This window comes from Apaloderma vittatum, unplaced genomic scaffold (assembly GCF_000703405.1).
Source record: "Apaloderma vittatum isolate BGI_N311 unplaced genomic scaffold, ASM70340v1 scaffold3765, whole genome shotgun sequence".
Taxonomy (NCBI): domain Eukaryota; kingdom Metazoa; phylum Chordata; class Aves; order Trogoniformes; family Trogonidae; genus Apaloderma; species Apaloderma vittatum.
In genome coordinates this window covers 84110-106652 of record NW_009718588.1, presented here as the reverse complement: position 1 = coordinate 106652, position 22543 = coordinate 84110, and the positions used below count along the sequence as shown (strand labels likewise).

At 35.7% G+C, this 22543-nt stretch overlaps 1 protein-coding gene across 1 annotated transcript in view; it reads left to right on the top strand.

Annotated features, from left to right (window-relative positions):
- Positions 1–28: 28 nt before the first annotated feature.
- EFCAB11 (EF-hand calcium binding domain 11) overlaps positions 29–22543 on the top strand; it is a gene marked incomplete at its 5' end in the record, with an annotated part of 54051 nt that continues 31536 nt past the window's right edge. Inside the window, 4 exon segments of the mRNA XM_009870293.1 lie at positions 29–68; positions 71–124; positions 2063–2093; positions 7245–7331. Of these exon segments, the coding sequence (XP_009868595.1) occupies positions 29–68; positions 71–124; positions 2063–2093; positions 7245–7331 (212 nt within the window).

Below are 22543 nucleotides of genomic sequence, written 5' to 3'. Positions count from 1 at the left end.
GTGTCGTCGGCAAACTTATTGAGGGTGCACTGAAGATAACAAAGGCTATTTAAGCAGAGAGGACTTTAAGTTGCTATAGTAATGTTGTTTGGTTATAAACCCTCAAAAGTATATATGTTTTCATGTATGTTCTGAAGATCGAGTGTATAAAGATGTCTCACTACTGAGAACTCTGTGTGCTCACTGGTCTGCAGTAATTGGAATGAATTATTTTAGGTTTGGTAAACAAAATATCTACAGATTCTTAAAGTAATTTTCGTGTCTGGCTATATCTACTTCAGAATAAATTCATCAAACCCTTACTTTTCCTGCTGCAGAAGGGTGCATTGTATTTTATATGTGTAGAAGATATAGGAAGTGACTTACTGAGCTTGTTATTGATCAATTACTTACCTTTAGTAGTGGTACACTCAATTTACTTACTCAGTGGTTTCAGTAGATGTGAAACTACCACGTCCTAATAATAAAAATGTATTCTCAAAAATATAGCTGTTTTTGGTTTCATGGAACAGTTGAGCATTCTCAGTCTTAACTTTCCTAATATAAACCTGTACATGTATGAAAATCTTAACCTAATAAAGGCTTTTTGAGAGAAATCATGTGTTGCTACTCACAGGAAGCTAGATGGTAAATTGTAGGGCTTAGTGTAGTTCTGAAGTTATGTTTCTGTTCATGCACTGGAAGTGATCTCAAAGGGAGTATGAAGAACACACATGCAAGATTTCAGATAAATACACTTGTGTCTGTGTTTGTATTTCTCATGGCATGTCAAAACAGGCTTGACCAATGTCCTATGAATGTATTTAGCATGGAAATTATGGTTCATATTTCTTCTCCAATTTGATTAATCTTCCTCACCAAAGATGACTTGTGGCAAATATTTTTTTTTAACTTAAATACATGTTTTAGGAAAACAGCCTTAACAAGGTCATAAACAAAATTTTGTGTATGATCATTTAAAATAAAACTCACAGAAATGCTTTATTAAAGTGTGAAAGTGTTCTTCTCATACATTTCAGCTGTGAGTAAACATTTTCTTAGGGAACTAGGGTCACAAATGCTTAGCTTCCCCTTATCTATATTCTATCTATTTTTACCTTCATGTAAAATTTAGCTGTTAAATTCCCTGAAAGTTAATTCTAGTAGAAGTACTCAAAACATGCTTAAGGCCTTCCAACAAGACCATGTTCTGTGGATGAGTCACTGATAGCTCCTTCTTGGAAAGAGTAGCAGTGGAGGACTCCGGGGAAGAAAGGACGTGCAGGTTTAGTTATTTCTTCCTGAAAAGCTGCCAAGTCACACCTGCTGTGTCTCTAGGTAGTGCTGCGACCACCTGGCTGTAGGCAATTTTGTCTGTGCAGCTGCACAAAAATTAATTAAAAACAGTTGTTCCAGGGCTGCTTCTGTTTAGTGGTTTTGCTGGCTCCGTAAGTGGGCTCAGTTCCAGCAACTGTTGCTCTTTACCCGATGATTGCTCATTGTGAAGTACTAAAAGATCCCTGGGCAGAATTTTCTTCTCCACTTTTGCTAATGTGCCTTAAACTATGGTTTACAGCACAGCCACACGTTTTGCTCTTGCTGATGGCTAGGCCTTGTAAGTGTTCCTTTCAACATCTGAGTAGTTTTACATGTAGTTCTGAGAAACCCAACTTCCTTGGTGCACAGGGTAGAAACCAAGTGCAGAAGTTACAGCCCTAACCTAGTTCTTGAGCATGTAATTGTATATTTTACTTTGTTGTCAGAAGTATTAAGATTAGATACTATAGAGTCTCTGTATTTCTTGGAAGTCACTATGTCTTCGGAAGCCACTTGGAACAGCCCTGGCAAGGAAAGTACTTTCAAGGGCTTTTCCAAGAAACAGGGAATAGTGTGCTCATGCTACTTCTTAAGCTAAGGAAACTGTTTCCTCAACTATGGTAACAGGTTTTCTTTGTAGAAATGGCAATTACTGAGCATCATCAACTGCAGTCAAGCAACTGCATTTCTAGTAAATTGTTGCTGCACCTTTTTTATATCATATTTTCGTCTATAAATCAAAAGTAATACTAACTTTGACCACTAGATGTCATTAACGAACTCTTTTTCTGTAGGAGGTGAGTGCTAAGATTGTGAATCAAGTTCCTGCTCATTTTTCAAAAGAATTTGTTATAGCAATTCCATATTTTTTTTTATATGTTTTGTGGTTATTCGTAGAGATTCTGAAATTACTACTGCTTAAAATTAAGGCTTCTGAGACAAGTAACTGGGAAACCATGAAAACAGAGATTTACCTGATTTTTGCACTGATACTCTGTCTATTTGATATGTTTATTAGCATATAAAAATCATGATTTTGGGAAACTAGCAGCATTGTGGGAATCATGTTTCTGTGACACTTTTTTTTTTCTCTGAAAGTTTCAGTGATCCTCTTTTCCTCAAAATTTTTTGAACTGGCCTAAAATACTGTTGTATTTCAACAACAACTCAGCTAACTGACTGCATGCTCAGGTGTTAAGTGTTTCAAATGGAAAGGGTACTGCAGGAATAGTAGTCGTGAAAATATGTCATTTCCCCAGCTGAAGTTTCATTCCTGGTACTGTTACATTTCAATCTAACTAATAACACTCTTTTACACTGTGCCTGGGAGGGCAGGCCCCCCCACGTGTCCAACTCCATGCCTTCGCATCAGGACATGGGTAGGTTGCTGCTGCTGAACAAGGTGCTGGTAGCAGGGCACCCTAACATCCAGAGCACAGAAGGGTGGTCAGTGCTCAGGGCTACTTGCAACTTCCAGCTGCTCTTCTGGCACCTCTTATCAAAGCTTTCTAAAAAGGACTCCCTAGTCTATTTGTGTGCTGGACACCGTCTCTGTGAAAAGTGTTGCAGGCCAAATGGGACGCACAGTCTTAGCTTAACTGGCCACAGCACAGTCAGCTTCTCTGTTCTCCAGAATGCACTAGAAGTTGCTAACATTTCTCACACAAATCCTGTGTTTGATTTTGGGCCCCTCACAACAAGGAAGATGTTGAGGTGCTGGAGCATGTCCAAAGAAGGGCAACAAAGCTGGTGAAGGGTCTTGAGAATAAGTCTTGTGAGAAGCGACTGAGAGTACTGGAGCTGTTTAACCTGGAGAAGAGGTGGCTGAGGGGAGACCTTATCGCTCTCTACAGTTACCTGAAAGGAGGTTGTAGTTGGGTGAGGGTCTCTTCTCTGAAGTAACAAGCGATAGGATGAGGGGAAATGGCTTCCAGCTGCACCAGGGGAGGTTTAGATTGGTTATTAGGGAAAAATTCTTCAACAAAAGGGTTGTTGAGGACTGGAACAGGCTGCCCAGGGAAGTGGCTGAGTCACCATCCCTGGAGGTATTTAAAAAAGCATGTAGATGTGGCTCTTAGGAACGTGGTTTAGTGCTGGACTTGGCAGTGCTAGATTAATGGTTGGACTTGATGATCTTTATAAGGGTTTTTTCCAACCTAGGTGATTCTGTTCTATGATTCTATAAATGAACTGACTGTGGATATTTAAGAGGATTATATAATTTCATTTAATTTTGTAGTATTTTAGTGCTTATACATTGCATTTAGTTTGAACTTTTCGTTGCTTCTCGAAGTGACATTTCTTAAGAGCAACATTATGTAGATTAGCAATACGATAAAGTGATTACTAATTTGTAGCATTCAGGTTGGTAAGCAATAAAAAAGGTTCTATCAGTTTTTTTATACTGTTCCACTGTTTACTTGGATGAATACTGGAGTCTACACCACAGTTTAAAAAATCACAAAATCACAGAATGTCAGGGGTTGGAAGGGCATCTAGTCCAACCCCCCTGCCAGAGCAGGATCACCTACAGTAGGTCGCACAGGAATGTGTCCAGGTGGGCTTTGAAAGTCTCCAGGGAAGGAGACTCCACAACCTCCCTGGGCAGCCTGTTTCAGTGCTCTGTCACCCTCACAGTGAAAAAGTTTATCTTTTTCTGTATCTCTTTCTGTAACAAACCTCCCATTCATATAGTTCTGCCTTTTTAAACTTGTCCTTGACTTTGTGAATTATGCCCAGGCTTCTGTTTGTGGGGTCATGTGGCAAGTCTTACTGAAGAAATGGTTCACACAAAAAATGAAGTTGCAAGAGAATGTGGTTGCTTTTATCAGTAAGTTCCCTCATCCCTTTTGCCGCATGGCCCCTTAAGTATTTGTATCAATACATTTGAAGGGCATTAGGGAAGCTGGTTCTGTTTATTGTAGCCATTGATGCCAAAACCCCATGTTATTTAAACCACACCTTTACTTGTAAATCTTTTAAGTTAGGCAACAAATATAGAATAAAGATTTTTGCATGACTTTGGGGTTTTTTTTGAAGAGAACGGCCACATATGAATGCCTAAACTAAAAATAGTGAACTAAGATATAAAGATAGGTTATGGGTTTCTTAATACCTAATTGGCTTGAATATTTTTTTAAGATGACCTCTTTGTATGTTGAGTTAGCTTTATAGCCTGTTCTAGTAGCACATAAATTGCCAGCTCTCAAGATCAATGAATAGGCAGCACTCTATTATAGGAGTAATTCTATAAAAGGAAAATTGTATACTATAATTTTCTGTGCTTGTATGGTACTCTGAAAGAGAAAAAATAAATGGATAGAAAGCTTATATTGCTTTTTATGGTTTCACTTCCATAGTTATCCAATTGAATGGAAAGCTCTTCATGCAGGCAAGTTCGCTATGTTTAGGCAACCTCTGTTATTAACAAAATTGTGCATGTACAGAACCTAGCAGTTGAAAGCAGCAAGACTTTGTAATCCTGGAAACTGAGACTGTAACAGCTCTTAATGTATGATTTTTCAAGAAGAAATAAGAGAAACACTGGAAATCGTAAGCTCGGAGTTTAAGAACTGAATTGAGACAGCAGGTGGAGCTGACGGAGTTGTGCCTTTGAACCACTGCAGAAAGAACTGGATATGAATGAATCAAAAGAAGGAGAAGTGCAGAGCTTTTGTTATGTTATTTGGTAAAGAAAAATTCCTGCAGGATACAGTCACGTTGCTTTCTAAAGGAAACTAAATTGTTTAAAATGAACATAGAGCATATATTAGAAAGTTATGAGAAAAGAATATTTGTCTGTGTTTAAATATTGAGCAGAAATGGGATTTTGCAAAAAAAAAAATTATCTGCAAAATTTTTATGTCAAGATTTTTGCATGTTTCATAGGGAGGCCTGAAGTTTTAGGGGGCAGATTTTTCTTTATTAATTTTTATGTTTAACTTTGAGTTTAGAAAAAATGATCAGTTAAGAATTTGCAAACTTAGGTTTGCGTTTCAATTTCTTTCATTTTCAGTTCATTAGAAGGATAAGATAGATGTACAAGACTTTCATGTAGTATGAAAGTATAGAAGGAATAACCAATCCAGTTTTACATTCAGTTTTGTTATAAATTTCATAGGAATCTGTATCTGAGGTTATAGATTATTTTGGACTTCTCTCACTGCTGGGAATGCTGCCAGATAGATTGCTTATGCAGCATGACTCTTTATCCATGGCATCCAAGTGCCATTGACTTAGAATAGTCCGTGTTTCTCTTGAGTACAAAGAAACACAAGATAGCAGGTAACAAGAAAAAAGGAGAAGTAAACAAGCATTATGTACAAGTATAGAAAGAGTGAGAAGATTTAAACTATATTGAAATGTTATTATGATATGATCATGATCTAACTTTGAAGGCTATTATTTCAGTTTATTTATATAATTAAAATTATTCATAAGTAGTGGGCCACAGCTGTACATGTTTGTAAGGACAAAAAAAATGACTCTTTTTACAGGGAGTTTTATTTATATTTTACATTTTTCTAGGTCTACTTTTGGAAAAGTTTTTCAATCTCATGAGTGCAAAGAACAGTTATACAGTAATGGAACAAGGCAAATAATTACAGCTTTTGATGTACAAGGTAAGGTTTTTTTCCTAAGTTTTTGGAGTATTAATTTAATTCTAAAACAATTAAGCAGAAACAGAACATCTGAAAGAGAAATAAGCTAAGGTGAGATGTCCCGGATGCTTCAAAATTAAGTAAAACAGTACCAGATTAACAAAGATCGCAGTGATGTTACTGTGAATAAAGTCAGGTCAGCTGTGGTGTTCTAGATGGTAGCGCTGGATTGTCTGTTGTACTTTGAGCTCCTCCAGCTGTTAAAAGAAATCTCTAGCCATTCACCCTACCTACTTCCTGGTACTACCTCTCATTATTTCTCTGTTCCTCATATATCTCCACTCATTTATGCTACACATTTTATGAATTTCTGTCCCTGGTGATGTCTATAGATCTTTTTTACTTCCCATGATAGACCAATGAAAAGAAACCAAAGCAATGAGGATTTTTTTGTTTTTCTTGTTGGGTAGTAGAGTGGAGCTTTTCCATTCCTCCTAGACAGATGAGGATTTCCCATCACCAAACTGAAAAAAGGAAAACTTCATCAGGAGCCTCTGGGCTCATCACATTCAGATGATCCTTTGCCTTTTTCTTCCTGACCTGAGATAGGACTATGGTCCTTGAAAAGAGGGAAAGTGAAACATATGGTTGATCAGATGTTGGGATGATCAGATAAGCAACCACTCAGCTTTTTGCCATAAACTGTTATTTTTAGTGAGCTATTTCAGAGGACTTAACTCTTTCAAGCACTGTGCTTGTCTGCCTAGCTCTTTGCTGAACGCAGTCTGACAGCCCTGCGGGAGATGCTTTCTCTTCCAGTTGGGTCCGGAAGTGAATTCATACCCTCACTGACTGATCAGTTGATATTAGTCTGATGTAATGTATTCAGGGTCTTCAGTCTGCAGCAGCATTAAACCGAAGGAGAAATTTTTTATGAAAGAAAATCTGTGAAATAGTGCTCAGAATAACTAAGGTATCAGTGAAAATGATAGATTTAAAATGTAATTTTGCAGAGTTTAGGGTGTATCTTCAAAGTTTTACAAATCTGAAATTTTCGATCCAAAGTGTCTGGGTTTGAAAATAAAACTTAAGTTGGCATGGTACTTTTGAACAAGGTTTACAGTGGCAAAAAGAAATTGTCAGTGTAAAGTCTTACATTATCTACATAATGTAGCCACACTAAAATGTTTTGTGAATACAGTAACTTAAAGACTGTATAATCTTTTCATAAATATGAACTGATTAGCTAACATGCAAACATAATTGTATTAAGTAGTTTGAAAAAAACACCTTTTTTTTTCAACACCTTTTTTTTTTCCTCTTGCCTAATCTTGATTTAAAAAATAGAGGATTTTTGACTTTTAAAGATTTCAAGAGAGCCTTAATTTCTGTTTCTCATAAGTTATCTGAAAAAATCATAACTGAAGCCTTCAGGTAAGATTAACAAAGAGATCCTTATTCCTGCATAGCAGGCTTCTGGTTGTATATATTTCAATTACTTGAGATTATTAGATTCTATCATGAAGCTGAAGATATAAGCTTCAGCACATTACTCCTTCAGTGCCTTTAATAATAAATACTATAAATATAAATAATACGTGTAAATAGTGTAATTTATATAAATTGTATAAATAGAAATAATAAAAATAACTGTAATTAAAATAAAAATATTAACAGATACTGTTTCCTAAGAAGCCTAAAGTTATTTACTTTTACATTTTACTTCTGTAATCAGGAAATCTGCATTCAAGAGCTGTCTCTTGAAAAATTCAGTTAAACTGTAGTGCATACTGCAAGGCACTAACGGTGAGATTTCCTGCAAGGTGAGATTGGCTCAAAAGTGAAAGGATAAAATTTTGAGAGTAATTTGCAGATCATAAAAAATTAATCATGCCTCTGCAGTTGCCAGTAAACATTATTAAAAAATATATTTGGAAACCATTGCCTTGCAAAGTGTAAAACTTCCTTTTTGTGGTGTGAATGATTTGTTTGGAGCTAACTCAGTTAGTGAGAGACATCCTTCACTTTTGAAGATATGGCAAGACATAGCTTACTGAGTGGTATCTTTAAAAGGTGATGTTGCCTTTTGGATTGTTTTTCCTTTTTTGTGGTTATCTGGAATCATGGTACAAAGCGTTACAGCAGAACAGGAAAAATGGTCAAATACATTCAGCCCTAGCTGCCTTTTGTAAAATAGATCTGAAAACTTTTAGTCTATCTTTCTGGCAATGAAACTTCCCAATTTCAAATGTAAATTATATTAATGATGAATTAATTAAATGAAGGAAAGCTCAACCAAATGTTATGGTATACTGTGTATCTAGTAAATAAGACGTGTCACAGTCAGAAGTAGCTCTAATGCTGCCATATTAATCGGTAAATATCACACTCTAGCAGATGTTGCTCGTGAGTGCGTATTTATGAACGAGGTACAGAACCTGACGAGAAACATGGAAAAAATTATTTTTTGAGATGTTTTCGTGTTTCTTTGACTGCTCATGAAAGAAATTGCACAATAGTATCGTGCAATACAGATTTCTTTAGGACTGAACAGGCCAAGTCTGCATGAAACTCTTCAGAGTTGTAATTTCAAAACAGAGTCCTAAACCCACTTTTAGGTACATGTCCTTTCTGGGTATTTCTTTTGATGCTCAGTGTGTATGTTGAACTTTGTCTAGGGACTTTTGTCCTAAACTGAGCTGTACAATTGCATTTAAACTGTGTGAAAAGAAAGCCAGAGGAAATGTTTTGCGTGTAGATATTTGTCAGAAGCTTCAATATATTTGTAGTGCAAAATCCGTATTACAATAGATTGCTAAAACAAACAGAACATCATTTCATATTTGTAGATGTGTTCTTTATCCCCTTTTTAAGTACAGAGATAAAAATTAAGTTTAGGGACTGAACATGGTTTTAAAATACCTATTTTGTGTAATGTAAAATAATTTACAATACACATACGTCTTCAGGTATGATGATCTAGTGTGAGTTCTAAAGCTATGTCTACACTGGCAATTAAGACAGCCCATAGGCATCAGGTCTGTTGAGCACAAAGTTTATGCTGGGGACCCAGTGTCTGTATGACATTCATTGAGGGATTTATTCAGATTAATTCTAGTCTTGTCAACCGACTGAATGATCTCTGGAAGTTGGAGTGATTTGAGTGGATGTCAGGAGCACTTCTTTCCAGTTGAATTTCACCTGGAAAAAATGTGGTTTGTATACTGTGTTCACTACGTTCTTAACTGTAGTACAATCAGTAGGGAAGAGTGGGAGAATCAACTCAAAAAAGCATTCCAAATCTTAAGTAAAACACAGCAACATATTGAGATGAGGAAAGAAAAGCTTTATTTACACATTTCAGAGTTTTATGAAATTGTTATATGAAAGGGGTTTTTACGTTTATTTATAAAAGTTTGGTAGAAATGTTGTCTCCAAACCATGTCATCTACTAGTGGGTTCCTTTAATGTGGAAAGTTGCGTATATTATTTTCTTATACTTTAAATGAAATAAAATGTTACAGGATAAGCCAAGTCTGTGGTTAGTGTCACAAGGCTAAAAGGAAAGGGAAGCAAAGGAAAGTTCAAGTCACATACATAACACTCAGCTTCTCTAGTTACCACACAGAGCCAGGAATTATATTCTGCTAAAGAGTGTAATCCTCAACATATTTTTAGATATAAAAATGAAAACAAATGTATTCAAGCTACATAGAACACCAGGAAGTAGGAATATCAGTAAGTGATTTACAGTAAGAATGAAGGGCCCCACTGAAGTGATTTAGTTTTCAGATCAAGTAGACTTGATTTGTAGGTGTGCAAAATACTCATAATGAGGCATCTGTACGTGTTCAACTGATTTTCACAAACTTGAGACTTGAAAATGGAATTCTTGTATTTATCATTAATGTGTTTTATAAATGTTGAAATAGTCTTAGAATGTTTAATATAATATAGTAAGAAGCTAAAGAATAATGGATTATTTTTCTAACCTTCCTGTAAACAACTGTTACTCTCAACATGTTTTTATTGCTACAAGGGAGACACACCTGGTACATAAAGCCAATATTTATTCTTTACTATATACTAAAATCTTAGCAGTCTAGTCAAAGAATTATTAGTAGTACATATTTAAGAACTGCAGAAAAAAGAAAAATAAAATAAAGAATACCATGCTAGAAAAAGTTTCAGTGCGGTTAAATATGATATACACCTCCTAACATCTACTCATTTTTCTGTTGTTATTCTCCATCTTCTGCTGTCCCTCTCCTGACTTATTCACCAGAAAGAGTATGATATTTGTATTGATGCTTTCTTCCCTCACTCTAGCATCCACTTTGGATCATTTTTATATGTTTTACAAGACAGCCTGCACCTTCATTGGTATGCAAGCCCTCATTGCATCCAAATTTACTATATGTGGCACATATTACATATTTCAGATACTTGTTCTTTGCTCTTTGTCATCCATAAAACCATCTTTTGTCCAGCTTCTGTGTCCACATTTCTTTAACTGGCCTTTGATGACTTGTTTATAGTCTTGGTCCTCTGCCCTGTTTCTTAACATCCCATAACTGTACCGCTCTACTCTATATGCTGTGTTTTTACATCTGAAGGCCTCTGCTATTGTGCCAGGTCTCTTTTTCTACGTAATTATCTTAAACTCATAGATATTTAATTTTACATATAAGAAATTCTTGTTACTACTGTCTCTATAAAGCTGTATTTATACTGTATAAAGATTAGAAGGACAAATGAGACATGGCCACCTGATCCTTAAAAGAACTGCTCTTACAGATGAAACGAGTAAAATCTCCAGTTAGGTCAAGCAAATTCAGACCAGTTCGGACAAGCCTCAGTCCTCAGGTCTTGCAAACTCAGTAGAGAGTTTGTGGCGTGTTATTAACAATGGCTAATAAACTTTATTTACTGGAATACAGGGTTATGAAACACATGGTTAATATCTCTGCATTACTTTAACATCGTATGTTCTTTTATAAATGTGTAAAGATATAGTGAATTAATTTGAATTGGTAATAGAGCTCCAGGAGGGAGTGGTGGTGTTAAATGCTTTATTTTATGAGAAAAAAAATATGCCTCATTCAGTAGTGTTTCTAACTACAGTAAGTGAGTGGTTTGAGTTGCTTTGGTTTTTTATTTTGTTTTTAATTCCATGGGAATAGAAACAAACATAAATATATTTTATCTCATACCAAAAAAATAATATTTAATGTAGACATTCTTTCTCTCAAGGGACTGCTTTCTTATAAATGGCAATAATATACTGCACTTAGCTGTTGCTGAATTTTGCAAAATGTGGTGAGTTTTCAGTTTATATTTGACTGTATTAACTGACCGTAACTTTGCCTGGACCGTAGTGTAACATTTATTGTTTCTGAACTAATATTGCAGTTATATTGAACAAAATGCTCAAGTGCTTCTTGTGCACCTGATTAAAATGCCATTTTACCATAACAAAATCAACATTCTTGAGACAGGAGTTGCAGAAGTACCTCCTAAGGTAAATGGTGTGATGATACGTTCTTTCATGATGGGGCTTTTAGTAATGGGTAGCACACACAAAAACCTCTTTATAATAAAGCTGCTGTTCTGCACGTAGCTACCTGGATAGGAAATGTGACAAGTCCTTTGCAATAATAATTTGTGATAAATGGTTGACTGTAAGTAAACATGTTGTCTTCTAAAGTGGGCTTCAAATTCTTAAAAAAATATTTCAAACACTCCTTTGCTTTTTTGTTGTGAATATGAATGTCATATTCAGATTTTTCAATATTATTAATTAGTGTTGCTAAGAAAATATTTGTCTTAGCTGTACCGTTTGTTTAGAAAAAGTAGGTTATTTGTATGCTAAATCCTTAGACCATGATAATGGAAATAGTGGCAGAGGGAAGCTGAAAACCAATCACATGTGAATGTGAGCGAACTTGTAAATGATGAAAAATGCCTTACAAATCAAAACTGGACAGAAAAGTCTCATACAGTTTTTAAAGCAAGCAAGCATAAATCAGATCTTAAGAAAAGAAGGCGTTCATGATCTGCATTTCATGCTGCTGTGCCTTTGGATTGATAGAATCACACACTAGAGGCATATTAGTACTTTTGTACGTATTGGTACTTTCCATACAAAAAATGACCTAATTGTCTCGTATTTCTTTCATATAATTATCTAATAATGAGAAAATAACCTGCTTTTCAAAGCCACCCCATGGAAGAAATCTTATGCTCTTTTATACAAGTTTGATTTATAGACAAGTACTGCAGAGCACAGTGAATATGAGACATTCATCTTCCTATGGCTAGTTGCCATGGAAACATAGTACACAGTACAATGTCATTCCAGCTCTGGTGATGCCTGCAGTAGTTTATTCCTTTGTTGCTCTTGTTTCTTAAGCAACTGTCTTGCAGCCTTTCATATTATCACACTCCATCACCTATACAAGTCTTTTTCTTTATCTCTTGAGAACCATCTCTAATAGAAAAGATGTATTTTTTTGTCTACCCATGCATATCAGTGTATGGACTTTTTTTTTAATCGTAGGTTAAAAGCTTGTTCCATGCCCGCAAATAATATACCGTTATCCTAAAACTGGTGAAAAAAGATGGTAAACCAGACTAAACATCAAAGTGTAAAGGACCTGGCTCAGCATCTTTATTTACTGTCTCCTGTCAAGGAACTAATGCACACTTAAGGCTGTAGGTATCCCAGGTTCTGCCTAAGTGGGGTGATACTTTGTGACAAAGCATGTATAGTTGAAAATATTTTGTAGAGAATCCCAAGTTAATGCCTAAAGATAGATGTATATTCTGGATAATATTAATAATGAGTTTGGGATTGTTTTTCCTATCTATAGTTCTGTTACCAATCCAATTACTTAACAACATACTTTACTAGTGATGGTGGGCCAGCAATTAAGCATCCACCCAGTCACTCACTAACTGCCCTCCCAGAGGGATGGAGGAGAGAATCAGAAGAGCAAGAGCAAAAAAAATTGTGGGTTGAGATAAGGACACTTTAACAAGTGAAACAAAGCTGCACATGCGAGCAAAGCAGAATACGGAATTTATTCACTACTTCTCCTCGGCAGGCAGATGTTTAGCTGCTCCCGGGAAAGCTCTCAGCCTTTCTTTTGTTGCAACAATAGGTGATATCTTAAGTCTCTTTACAGCACGAGCAACAAATTTTTTGTGATGGGGAACATCCCTTTGGTCAATTTGGGTAAGCTGTCCCAGCTGTGTCCCCTCCTAACTTCTTGCCCATCTCCAGCCTACTCACTAGGGGAAACGAGTGGGAAAAAGAAAGCCTGGAGGCTGTGCAAGTGCTGCTCAGCAGTAGCCAAACACTGGTGCCTTATCAACACTGTTCTAGTCACAAATGTAAAACACAGAGCTACTGCGAAGAAAATTAACTCCATCCCAGCCAGGCTTAGTACATTACTGTAAATTCATATTATTCATTTGTTCTAATACTGGTCTAATAAAAAACATCACTAGCTAAATCCTGCAGGAACTGGGCATAATGTTCCTATGGAGCAGTAAGCCATTATGCATCTGTTTCACATCTAGTGAAAGCATGGAACTTCCACTGTAAGTAAATCTCACACCAGATCATCCTAACAAAAATTTTAAATAGAATTTCTAGCGGATATGACCCGGGTCTATTTTCCCAACCCTGCAGAAAATTAATTTAAAATTTTGAACTCTTTTTTGTGAAGGAGACTGCGAAAACAATTGACATAAGTGCACATATGAATTTTTGCAGATTTGAGAACAAAACCTAGCATGCAAGTATTATGCAATATGCTGCACATTTACATGTTCATTCCTTCTAAACATTTCATCATACGTTTTTAATATGGGAAAAAAATTATATGAAATATATCCTAAATTATTTGTTAAAGTTTGTAATTTAAATTAAGTTTGTATTTAAATTAAAAATTTGAGCTTCTTCTGGTTTTGAGTATATGTTCAAACAAGTGTTTGCAAATATGTTAGCAAATTTAAGTAAGTCACTGGTTAGTCACTTAGTCACTTAGTCATCACTCCTGCCATTCACACTGGCCTTTCATTGGTCCTTGAAGCACAGAGTAAATTGTTTTGACATAAACCATTCTTAGTTCATATGAATATTTTTTATTTTTGCATTGCTATGGAGTAGGGATATGCATGTGGTCAGTTACCATAATTCATCCATGGTAATGCAACTTATTAACATGTGTTAATGCTTTGCTGGTCGTGTCCTCGGGGCTCTCTTTTAAAGATAGTTTCTTTCAGCTGGGATAAAACTGTGACTTATTAGAAAATGGCAGCTATAAAATAGACCAAATTATCAACATCCAAGATTTTTTTTTTTTATTATGACTAACATCAGGGATAATAGCAGCACAAGTATCTTTTTTCTTATCTGCCAGCATGCCTTAGATGTGAATCAGTTCTTTTATCAGTAGCTTCTATTTATTCAGTTTGGTGATGTTGTTACTACCTACACAGAAGCTGATTATTTTTAATTGCATTGGATGGTAGAAACTGTGAAGAAGACAGACCCCACCAAACTCGTTTCAAATAAACTATTAAACAGCCATTAGATGACAACAATTCGTGTTCATTTTTGTCAAAAGCTGAACCTCTACCCTGAAGGGGAAAGTGTTCCTTAAGCTCTTTCAGAGCATACTTTTTATTAAAAGTAGATTTTTCTCTAGTGTTAAGAATATAAGTCTTTTTCAAAATAAACCACATCTTTTATTTGAAGCGTAATCTGAAACCCAGATGTGTTTGGATTTTTTTAATTTTGATGAATGGAATGGAATGCCTCTTAAACACTGACAGGCTTGGGGCATTGGCCATCTCTCTAGGAAGCCCATTCCAGTGTTTGACCACCCTCTCAGTAAAGAAATGTCCAGTCCGAACCTCCCCTGGAGCAGCTTTGAGCCGTTCCCCCGTGTTCTTTCACTGCATAAGAGGGAGAAGAAGCACGGGTATAAATAGGGAGAGGAGTGGCTGGCTAGCAGCCCTGCAGAAAGGGATCTGAAGGTGCTGGTTGGCAGCAGCTGAGTGGGAGTGAGCCATGTGCCCTGGCAGCTGAGGGGGCAAAGCTTGTCCTGGGAAACATCACACACAGCATGGCCAGCCCGTCAAAAGAGGGGATTATCCTGCTGGATTCAGCATTGATGCGGCCTCAGCTCGACTGCTGCATGCACTTCTGGGTGCCTGTCTTGGTTTGAGCTAAACAGAGTTTAAGACTGAGGCGAAAAAAAGCACATTGAATATAGTAGAATAATTTAATATGAATAGTAGCTAATATAAATAGCAATAATTCTTGGCAGTAGCCTGCAAAGTCTAGAGTCCCTTTATAGTAGATAAAAACTTTGACAAAAACAAAAATGAGCCAGTCTACGGCGTAATAAAAGAGAGCAGCTTTCCATCAAATTGTTACCCAGTTTTCTTTGGTTATGGATTTTGTTATTTTTTCTTACAAAATTGCATTTTGAGAAAAAAAATCAGCATCAGAATTGCAACATAGTTGAAAAGGGGATCTTGTAATGTTACATTCTAGCAAATCTTATAGCTAATTTAAAGAAATATCTGATGACAATGCTTGTTTGAAACATGGCAGAGCAAGTTATTACTTGATTTATTATATGGTCTCAAGTTAATTGGCAGCATGTACTGTTTGTGACATAGCTGCAGTGTCCCTTTACTTAATCTTTAGTATTTTGTTTAAGGATAAAATATTATCAGTAGCATTTAAATGATGTATGTGATCTTAGAAATCGTTATATTCCTGGATTGGACAAAGTTCATGAAATTATTTTGTGTTTCAGCTTTACAAGAATTTCTGTGATTTTTTTTAACTGACTTCTTATTAGGCTTGTAGGGTTATGGCTGTCCTCTCAGTGATACCTTTGGAACTTACAGGCTGGTTTCATTGAAATATCACAGAGCTAAGATCAAATAAATAGTTGGGTTTTTGCTTCATAAAAAGAGGTGGACAAAGAAGAAGAAAGAGACGCTATAAGTGCCCCTGAGAGAGGAAAGTGCTGTTATGTGAGTTAAGGAATCTTAGCAAGTATCACAGATTCTACATCGAGGCAAGACCTTATAAGGGCCCAACTGTGGAGAAGTTTAAGAAGAAGACTTCACCATAGACAGACTCTGAAGTCAGTCAATCATAAGCTGCAAATCTACAGGAAACCAGGCATTGTTGGCTCAACTATTCACAGAGTTAGTTTTTTTATATGATTTATAACTATTGTATTATTTTGTTGTAGTATTTCCCCCAGAATTTTAAAAAGCATGCCATAAAGCCTTAAAGATTTTATAATCTAAGATGGTTTCTGAATTTTTAAAATGTATCTACTCATTTTTCCTCCAATTCTTTTGTACATTGTGCACATTCTCTTAACATAAGTTTGATGGCAAGAGAAGATTCTCTTTTAGCCATGGAATCCTAGGAAATATAGGATTACGGATACCCTCAAGCGCATGCTGTATCTTGTGTTTTGGTACATCGTTGATACTACAGAAGAAGAATCTTCATTACACAAGGTTGCAGGTTCGATTCCCGTTCGGTCCCCATGTGTTGCCTGATCTAGTCAAGAGGTGGCATCCCTGGCGACAGGGAGGCTGGATTAAAATGATCTCTAAGGTCCCTTCCAGCTTAGGCCATTCTATGATTCTATGATTACACAAACTCATATGATCATAAAAAAGGTCCCAGCATAGCACAGTGATGTATCGTGACTAGAGGCAATGTGTAAAAGGTATGTTGGGGGACATTGTGTCTGAATATGGGGAAGAAGTAATTGTTGAGGAGAATTAACATTGGAATGTGTTATCCAGAGAAGTGATGGAATCTCCCTTCCTGGAAACACTCAATGTTCAGCTTCACGAGGCCCTACTTTCAAGGTAACCAAGTCATCTCCAGAGGTCTCTTTCAACACAGTTCTGTATGATTCTATGCTTCTATGATTTCTCTTAGAGCTCAAGAACCCCAGAAGTCACAGGATATTCTGTAGCACTTGAGACTTAACTAAGGACTAGAGTGACACATTGCACTAGGTGATACACGAATACTTGCCAAAATACTGTTTCTTTCCCAAAGATCTTGGGAGTTACCACTGAATAAATAGTAAGACATATGAGAGGCACGAGATTCCAGAACCTGAGTTATGTTTCTCTGTGTGTTGAGGACAGTTTGATACTGCAACACCTCCACAGTTTTAAGACCTGTGGCATATGTCTCAGTTGATAGAGATATAGAACTGACTATGCTTGATATTTTTGGAAGATGATCTTAAGACTCAAAAACATATGCACTTGTCATAGAACACAAACTGGAATGGTAAAAAAGAAGCCAGTGTGCCAAAGCAAAAGATTCTTCTGCATTAGATAGAACTGGATTACTATCATATTGGTCAGTAGTCCACATCAGGCCTGAGGCCATGTTAGGTAAGATGTGTCCTGTACCACAAAGATAGCAATAAATGATGTTTTTTTCTCTCAACAAAGATTGTCTAGTGTGACTATTTGGTGACAGAACAACATGACTAGAAGAGTGCTTCACTGATTGGCTCTGGATAAAAATTTCTAAGTGTTAAATTGTTGGTAATTCGAATCAACAGATGTTGTTAACTTCATAACCAGTTCTGATGAACTCTTTCTGTGGATGTGTGGTTTGTATGCCTTTCTGTGCTTGTTCTCTTATAAATACAGTGCTTCTAACTGTAAGAAAGAGCATATGTGGCTTTTACACAGAACTTCAGTGTCATTTCCAGGCAGTTGCTAAAGGGAAAGCTTTATTCCATTGATTCATTCAAGAGGATTCAGTTTCCTGTCACTGTGAACAGTTTTTAGATATTCCAAATAAAATGCTGGCTGTTTAGGATCCTTTGTTAATATCATCCTTGAGTGCTCACAGTACTTACCTGCCACATATTCTGGAGAAACATGCCCTTGTGTTATTATTTGGTTTGAAAAGAGCTTTCTGTGAAAAGGCCTTAATTGCCCCACTCTAGACTTCAACCTCTCAGATGTGACCAGAAATCGTGGCTTCAGATTTCTTCACTCTATGTTTGTGTATTGTAGCAATTGTAGGAAAGGTAATTGATTCGCACTAAATTCCCTTTTCCTTTGCAAAAAAAAAAAAAAAAAATCTTTCATGGCAATTTCTCAACCCACTGGTCTTTGATTTCAAGACTCTTAAAGTCCTGTCATTTCTAATGCTTTCATCCCATCCCACCACATCCCTATGAATTCACAGCTATTTTTTTGTATTTTCTTCCTTTGTCTATGTTGGTTACTAACTAGGAACAGGAAAAAGACTTGTTAGTGAGTAAAGTGGTCCATAGTTTTTCTTTATTTGGAACATCTGATGATGCCCAGAGTGACAGGCACATATTGGGGGAGGAACCTGTTTATTTGTCAGAAATGCTGTTGTTGTTCCCGTATTTCTGTAGAATGTTATTTTTCCTAGGGAACTTGTCATAAGAAACTTTTCAATAATTCAAGCTATTGGTTTCCCATATGAAACCCTCAGTTCCATTTCAACCAGGAACTGTTCCTGTCCACATTCTGTATCCTAGAGCTGTGCAACAACCATAGTTGCATTCTCTACATTGAACATAGACTTGTCTAAATCAATACTATTTATTTATTTTCACAGCTTGGCTAAAGCTGTTGAAGTTTTAAGTTTCCAATTCTATCATCATGTGACACAGCATCTGAGTAACCTGATGTGACCTCTTCTCACTGCTATTTATGTTTGGATTGAGACAGATATTAACAAGGCGAAAAGAAAAAAGCTTTTTGTCAAAAATGTCATGTACCACCAATGCTCTGTGTCCTCTGTTAGGTGTACTTGATATAATCTATCTATCTTGATATGGAAAATGCCATATACATGCTGTATGAGTATCACAGCTGTGTTCAATCTACTCCCAATCCTTACATGTGTTTAACAAACTAAGTGTCTGAGAAATTTTTTCAACAATTTGGATCGTGGTTGTTTCTCTTTCAGGACTTTTCTTCCAAGTTAATAATAAAGGCTTCAGGGCTTTAAAGCACACTGCTGATGTCCAGGCCGTTAGTTAGCTCGGAAGTAGACTCCCCTCATGTTTTCCTTCCCTGATTCCTAATTTCTGCTAACAATCTAGGGTTCACAAAGTCTCTTCTAGATATTGAAGTGCTTTCTTCACAAAGTTTGATTAAATGTTTGAATTATGAAAGAATTAGTTTGGGTACTGCAAACCAATTTCAACAAAACAAAAGTTTTCCTGGATTATGATGTTTGAATCTGTTACTTTGACTGTCTATTGAAAGCCTGTTGTCAGAATTATGGAAGTAGAAAGCATCAGAATATGTGCTCCCTTTTCAGGTGGCAGATGTACATTCCTGGAGTTGCAGACGCAGACAGCGGTCATATTTCTTACACTCAAAAAAGCACAGGGAAACAAATTTGGATCTTCCAAATGGGTAACCCATCACTCCATATCGCCCAGTAGCCTGCAGAAACAGATAAATTATTTCAAGTCCATCATGATTTGAATTCGTAAAACCTAGTTATGAATTTTTGCCGTAAGCAAACCAAATTCCATACTAAGAATGCGCTTTTATCGTTGAAAAATTGAATGTGATCTCTGTATTTTAAGTGGCGAGTACATTTAGTAAAGCAAAAATAATTATCCTTTTATAGCTATCTTTTATTAAGGATTATTTTTTCTTTAGTATCTTCCCAGTAGCCTGTCTACTGTGTTTTATGTGTATTTCTTTGTCCCATGATTATAAATTTCTAGTACTGTTCATCTTTTGGAATGAAATCATTTTAGGTAAGGAGTGAATGAACAATGCTTGTTTTCTCATCAGATAGTTTTGATTTGTCTTGTCTACTGTAATTGACAGTGTCTCTTGCTTCATCTAATAAGTACTAAGCTGTTTGTCATACACATCTAAATGCAGACTTAGCAGCAAATTCTCTTCTTCCTTCTATTGGTCTTCTGGGTTTTTCTCCCATGAGTAGCATTAATATGGTGTATGCACTACAATGCCAATTGCAATGTTAATTCTTTACCTCAGTTAGTGAATGTAAATATGTAGTGGCATTGTCTTCTGCTTATGCATAAATACACATAATATGCTGTGACTAGAATTTTTGAGCATGAGTGTTACTCCAGTTTAAGGACCTAATACATTTTTCCTTATGTTAATTCTATAGTAAAAAATAATAGTTCTAAAAAAAAGTAAACATTTTAGTGAAATTTTTAAAGGGCACAGCAAGTTTTATTTGAAAGAATTATATGAATTATTTACTCTTTTCCTCTTGGCTTCTTATGTTGGAAGGTTAACAAATTCTTCAGCATAACTTTCGCATGCTGACAAACTGTGCTTCATAAACACTTCAAATGGAATCTCATCTGGAATCATCTAGTAAAAAAGGTCAGTAAGGAGTCACTGATGCATTTAATTAACAGGACAGTAATTAACTAATTTGTTCTCCAGCCCTCACCTTGGTGTTGTTCATTTTTCTGAAGATTGCTTTTAGTAAATGTGTGCTATGCATATTTTCATATATGTGTATAGCACAGCCATTCAATTTTACAGACTCATTCTTCTGTTTTTCGTATTTTAAAAATTCTTACTTACTACATAGACATGGCCACGTCTGGCTTTTAGAAGAGAATATATTAAATTATTCCATGACTCTGAAAGAATGTAAGAGAACAAAAATGAATAGAGTTAGGGGAGGCTGAAGGATGGCATGTGGTCAAATTTCTTTTATACTGTACAAGAGTTTATATATGAGCTTTTTCAATCTTTAATGTTGGTATGAACCCTTAAAAGTGGACACCTGTGATGTCTATATAGTAAGTCTCAAAAACCTTTCATTGAAAGCTTACTAAAGTTAGCCAGTTGGCTATTCTGTGTAGCTTCCAAGAAATGTAAACCACCAAGGCTTTCCATTTCCTAATTGCTGAAGTAATTGGTTTATCCAAGACATTCTACATTTTATGTCCTATATTTGCTCCTGTATCTTACCTACATCAAATATACACTTGTCTCTAGCTCCAAGACTTCACCGTATTTATGAAACAAGGCCCATCTTAAATCCTAACTCATATTGTCTTTTGCCTTTCCTGCAGGTGCATTCTCTCTCTTTTGTTGTTGACTTCATAGCTCTGCCTGTGTTAACAGATACATTTCTTCATACAGAATATTTTCTGTATTTTTTTTAAATTTGATAGGAATAAAAATTAAAAAGAGCATTAACATTGAGTATTAAAACTATATTGGCTTTTTAGGAATTATTTTTAAAATTATATAGGTGTTCTAAGGCAAGTTACACTGAACAAGATGTGAAGAACTGTGGAAATCAACAGCAACATTGAATGGGATAAAGTATTGGAAAAGAATGAGACAAATAGGAAGTAGAACATGTTCAAAAATAAATGAATGTATGCCCTAATGTTATGCACGTTGCTTAGCAACAGGCAGTAAAAGTAAGGCTGAACAAGTAAGTACAAAAAGTAATTAAAGGAAAGAGGCATGTGCATGGTGTGGTACAAGTATAATAACCAGGAATACAAAAAAGATCAGAAAAGCAGGGAAGGAGAAAAAACAGATTTAAAGAATGTTAAGAGAAATATTGAAACTTTTTTAATTCTTTGTAGACTGACTTTTTTGCTGTTACAGTAACTAGAAAAAAATAGGCAGCAACTTCCTCTCTAATAATGCCTTAATATAATATAGCTAACCCTAAAGAAACATAAATTTAAAACTGTAAAAAACCCCACAAAATGATACATTTAAAATATAATAAAAATTTATTTTGCAACGTGGCATTAACACAGATTTTTAATTGTTTCAGTTACTTAGAAAAATGAACATTTGAAATGTGGTTGCTTTTAAAGCTTTATTTTCTAATGCTTAGATGCAATTACTTATGGTACTTATGGTACAGTTTTTTAGTGAACAGTCTTCAAATATGGTTTGAAATTTATAAAGAATATTTTACAAAAATCTGTCAGAATTAATACTTTTTTCCCTCTGTACCATTGAATTAGAAAGTTACACTAAGGGTGTCTAACAGATCAATGTGTTTTGAATAATTGTCATATAAGAGGAGTGAGAGGATCTGTGGTTTATAAACCTGCCAAAGATTACTGAATACTCTTCTGCAAGTTGCTGTCCTGTTTGTGTCTCTGTCCTTATTGCAAAATGGCATTTCTCACCAGCCACACTGAGCACATTAGTATCACAATCATAAATACTTTTACAAAGTTTGACTAATCACACAGCAATCATGCCATAATGGAGGACTGAAAAATATTATTATAATGTATTCCTGTTATTACACAAAATTTATTCTCATAATGTATGTAATTGGTAAGAAATATTGAAAATTGAGCTACTTAATAGAGATCAGTCTAAATTAAGTTCTAGTCTGTTGTCTGGGTGTAGCTTGTTATATTTGTTATGGCTATAATAATTTTAATATGACTTGAATAAAGCCATATTGTAAGAAAGGGCTGAAATCTAAGATTAGTCAGAAGGGCTCTACAGGAGACATTTGGAAATTTACATCTCAAAATGTGGGATATTTGGAATTCCAAGACTCTGGAGATTCTGTATTCCCC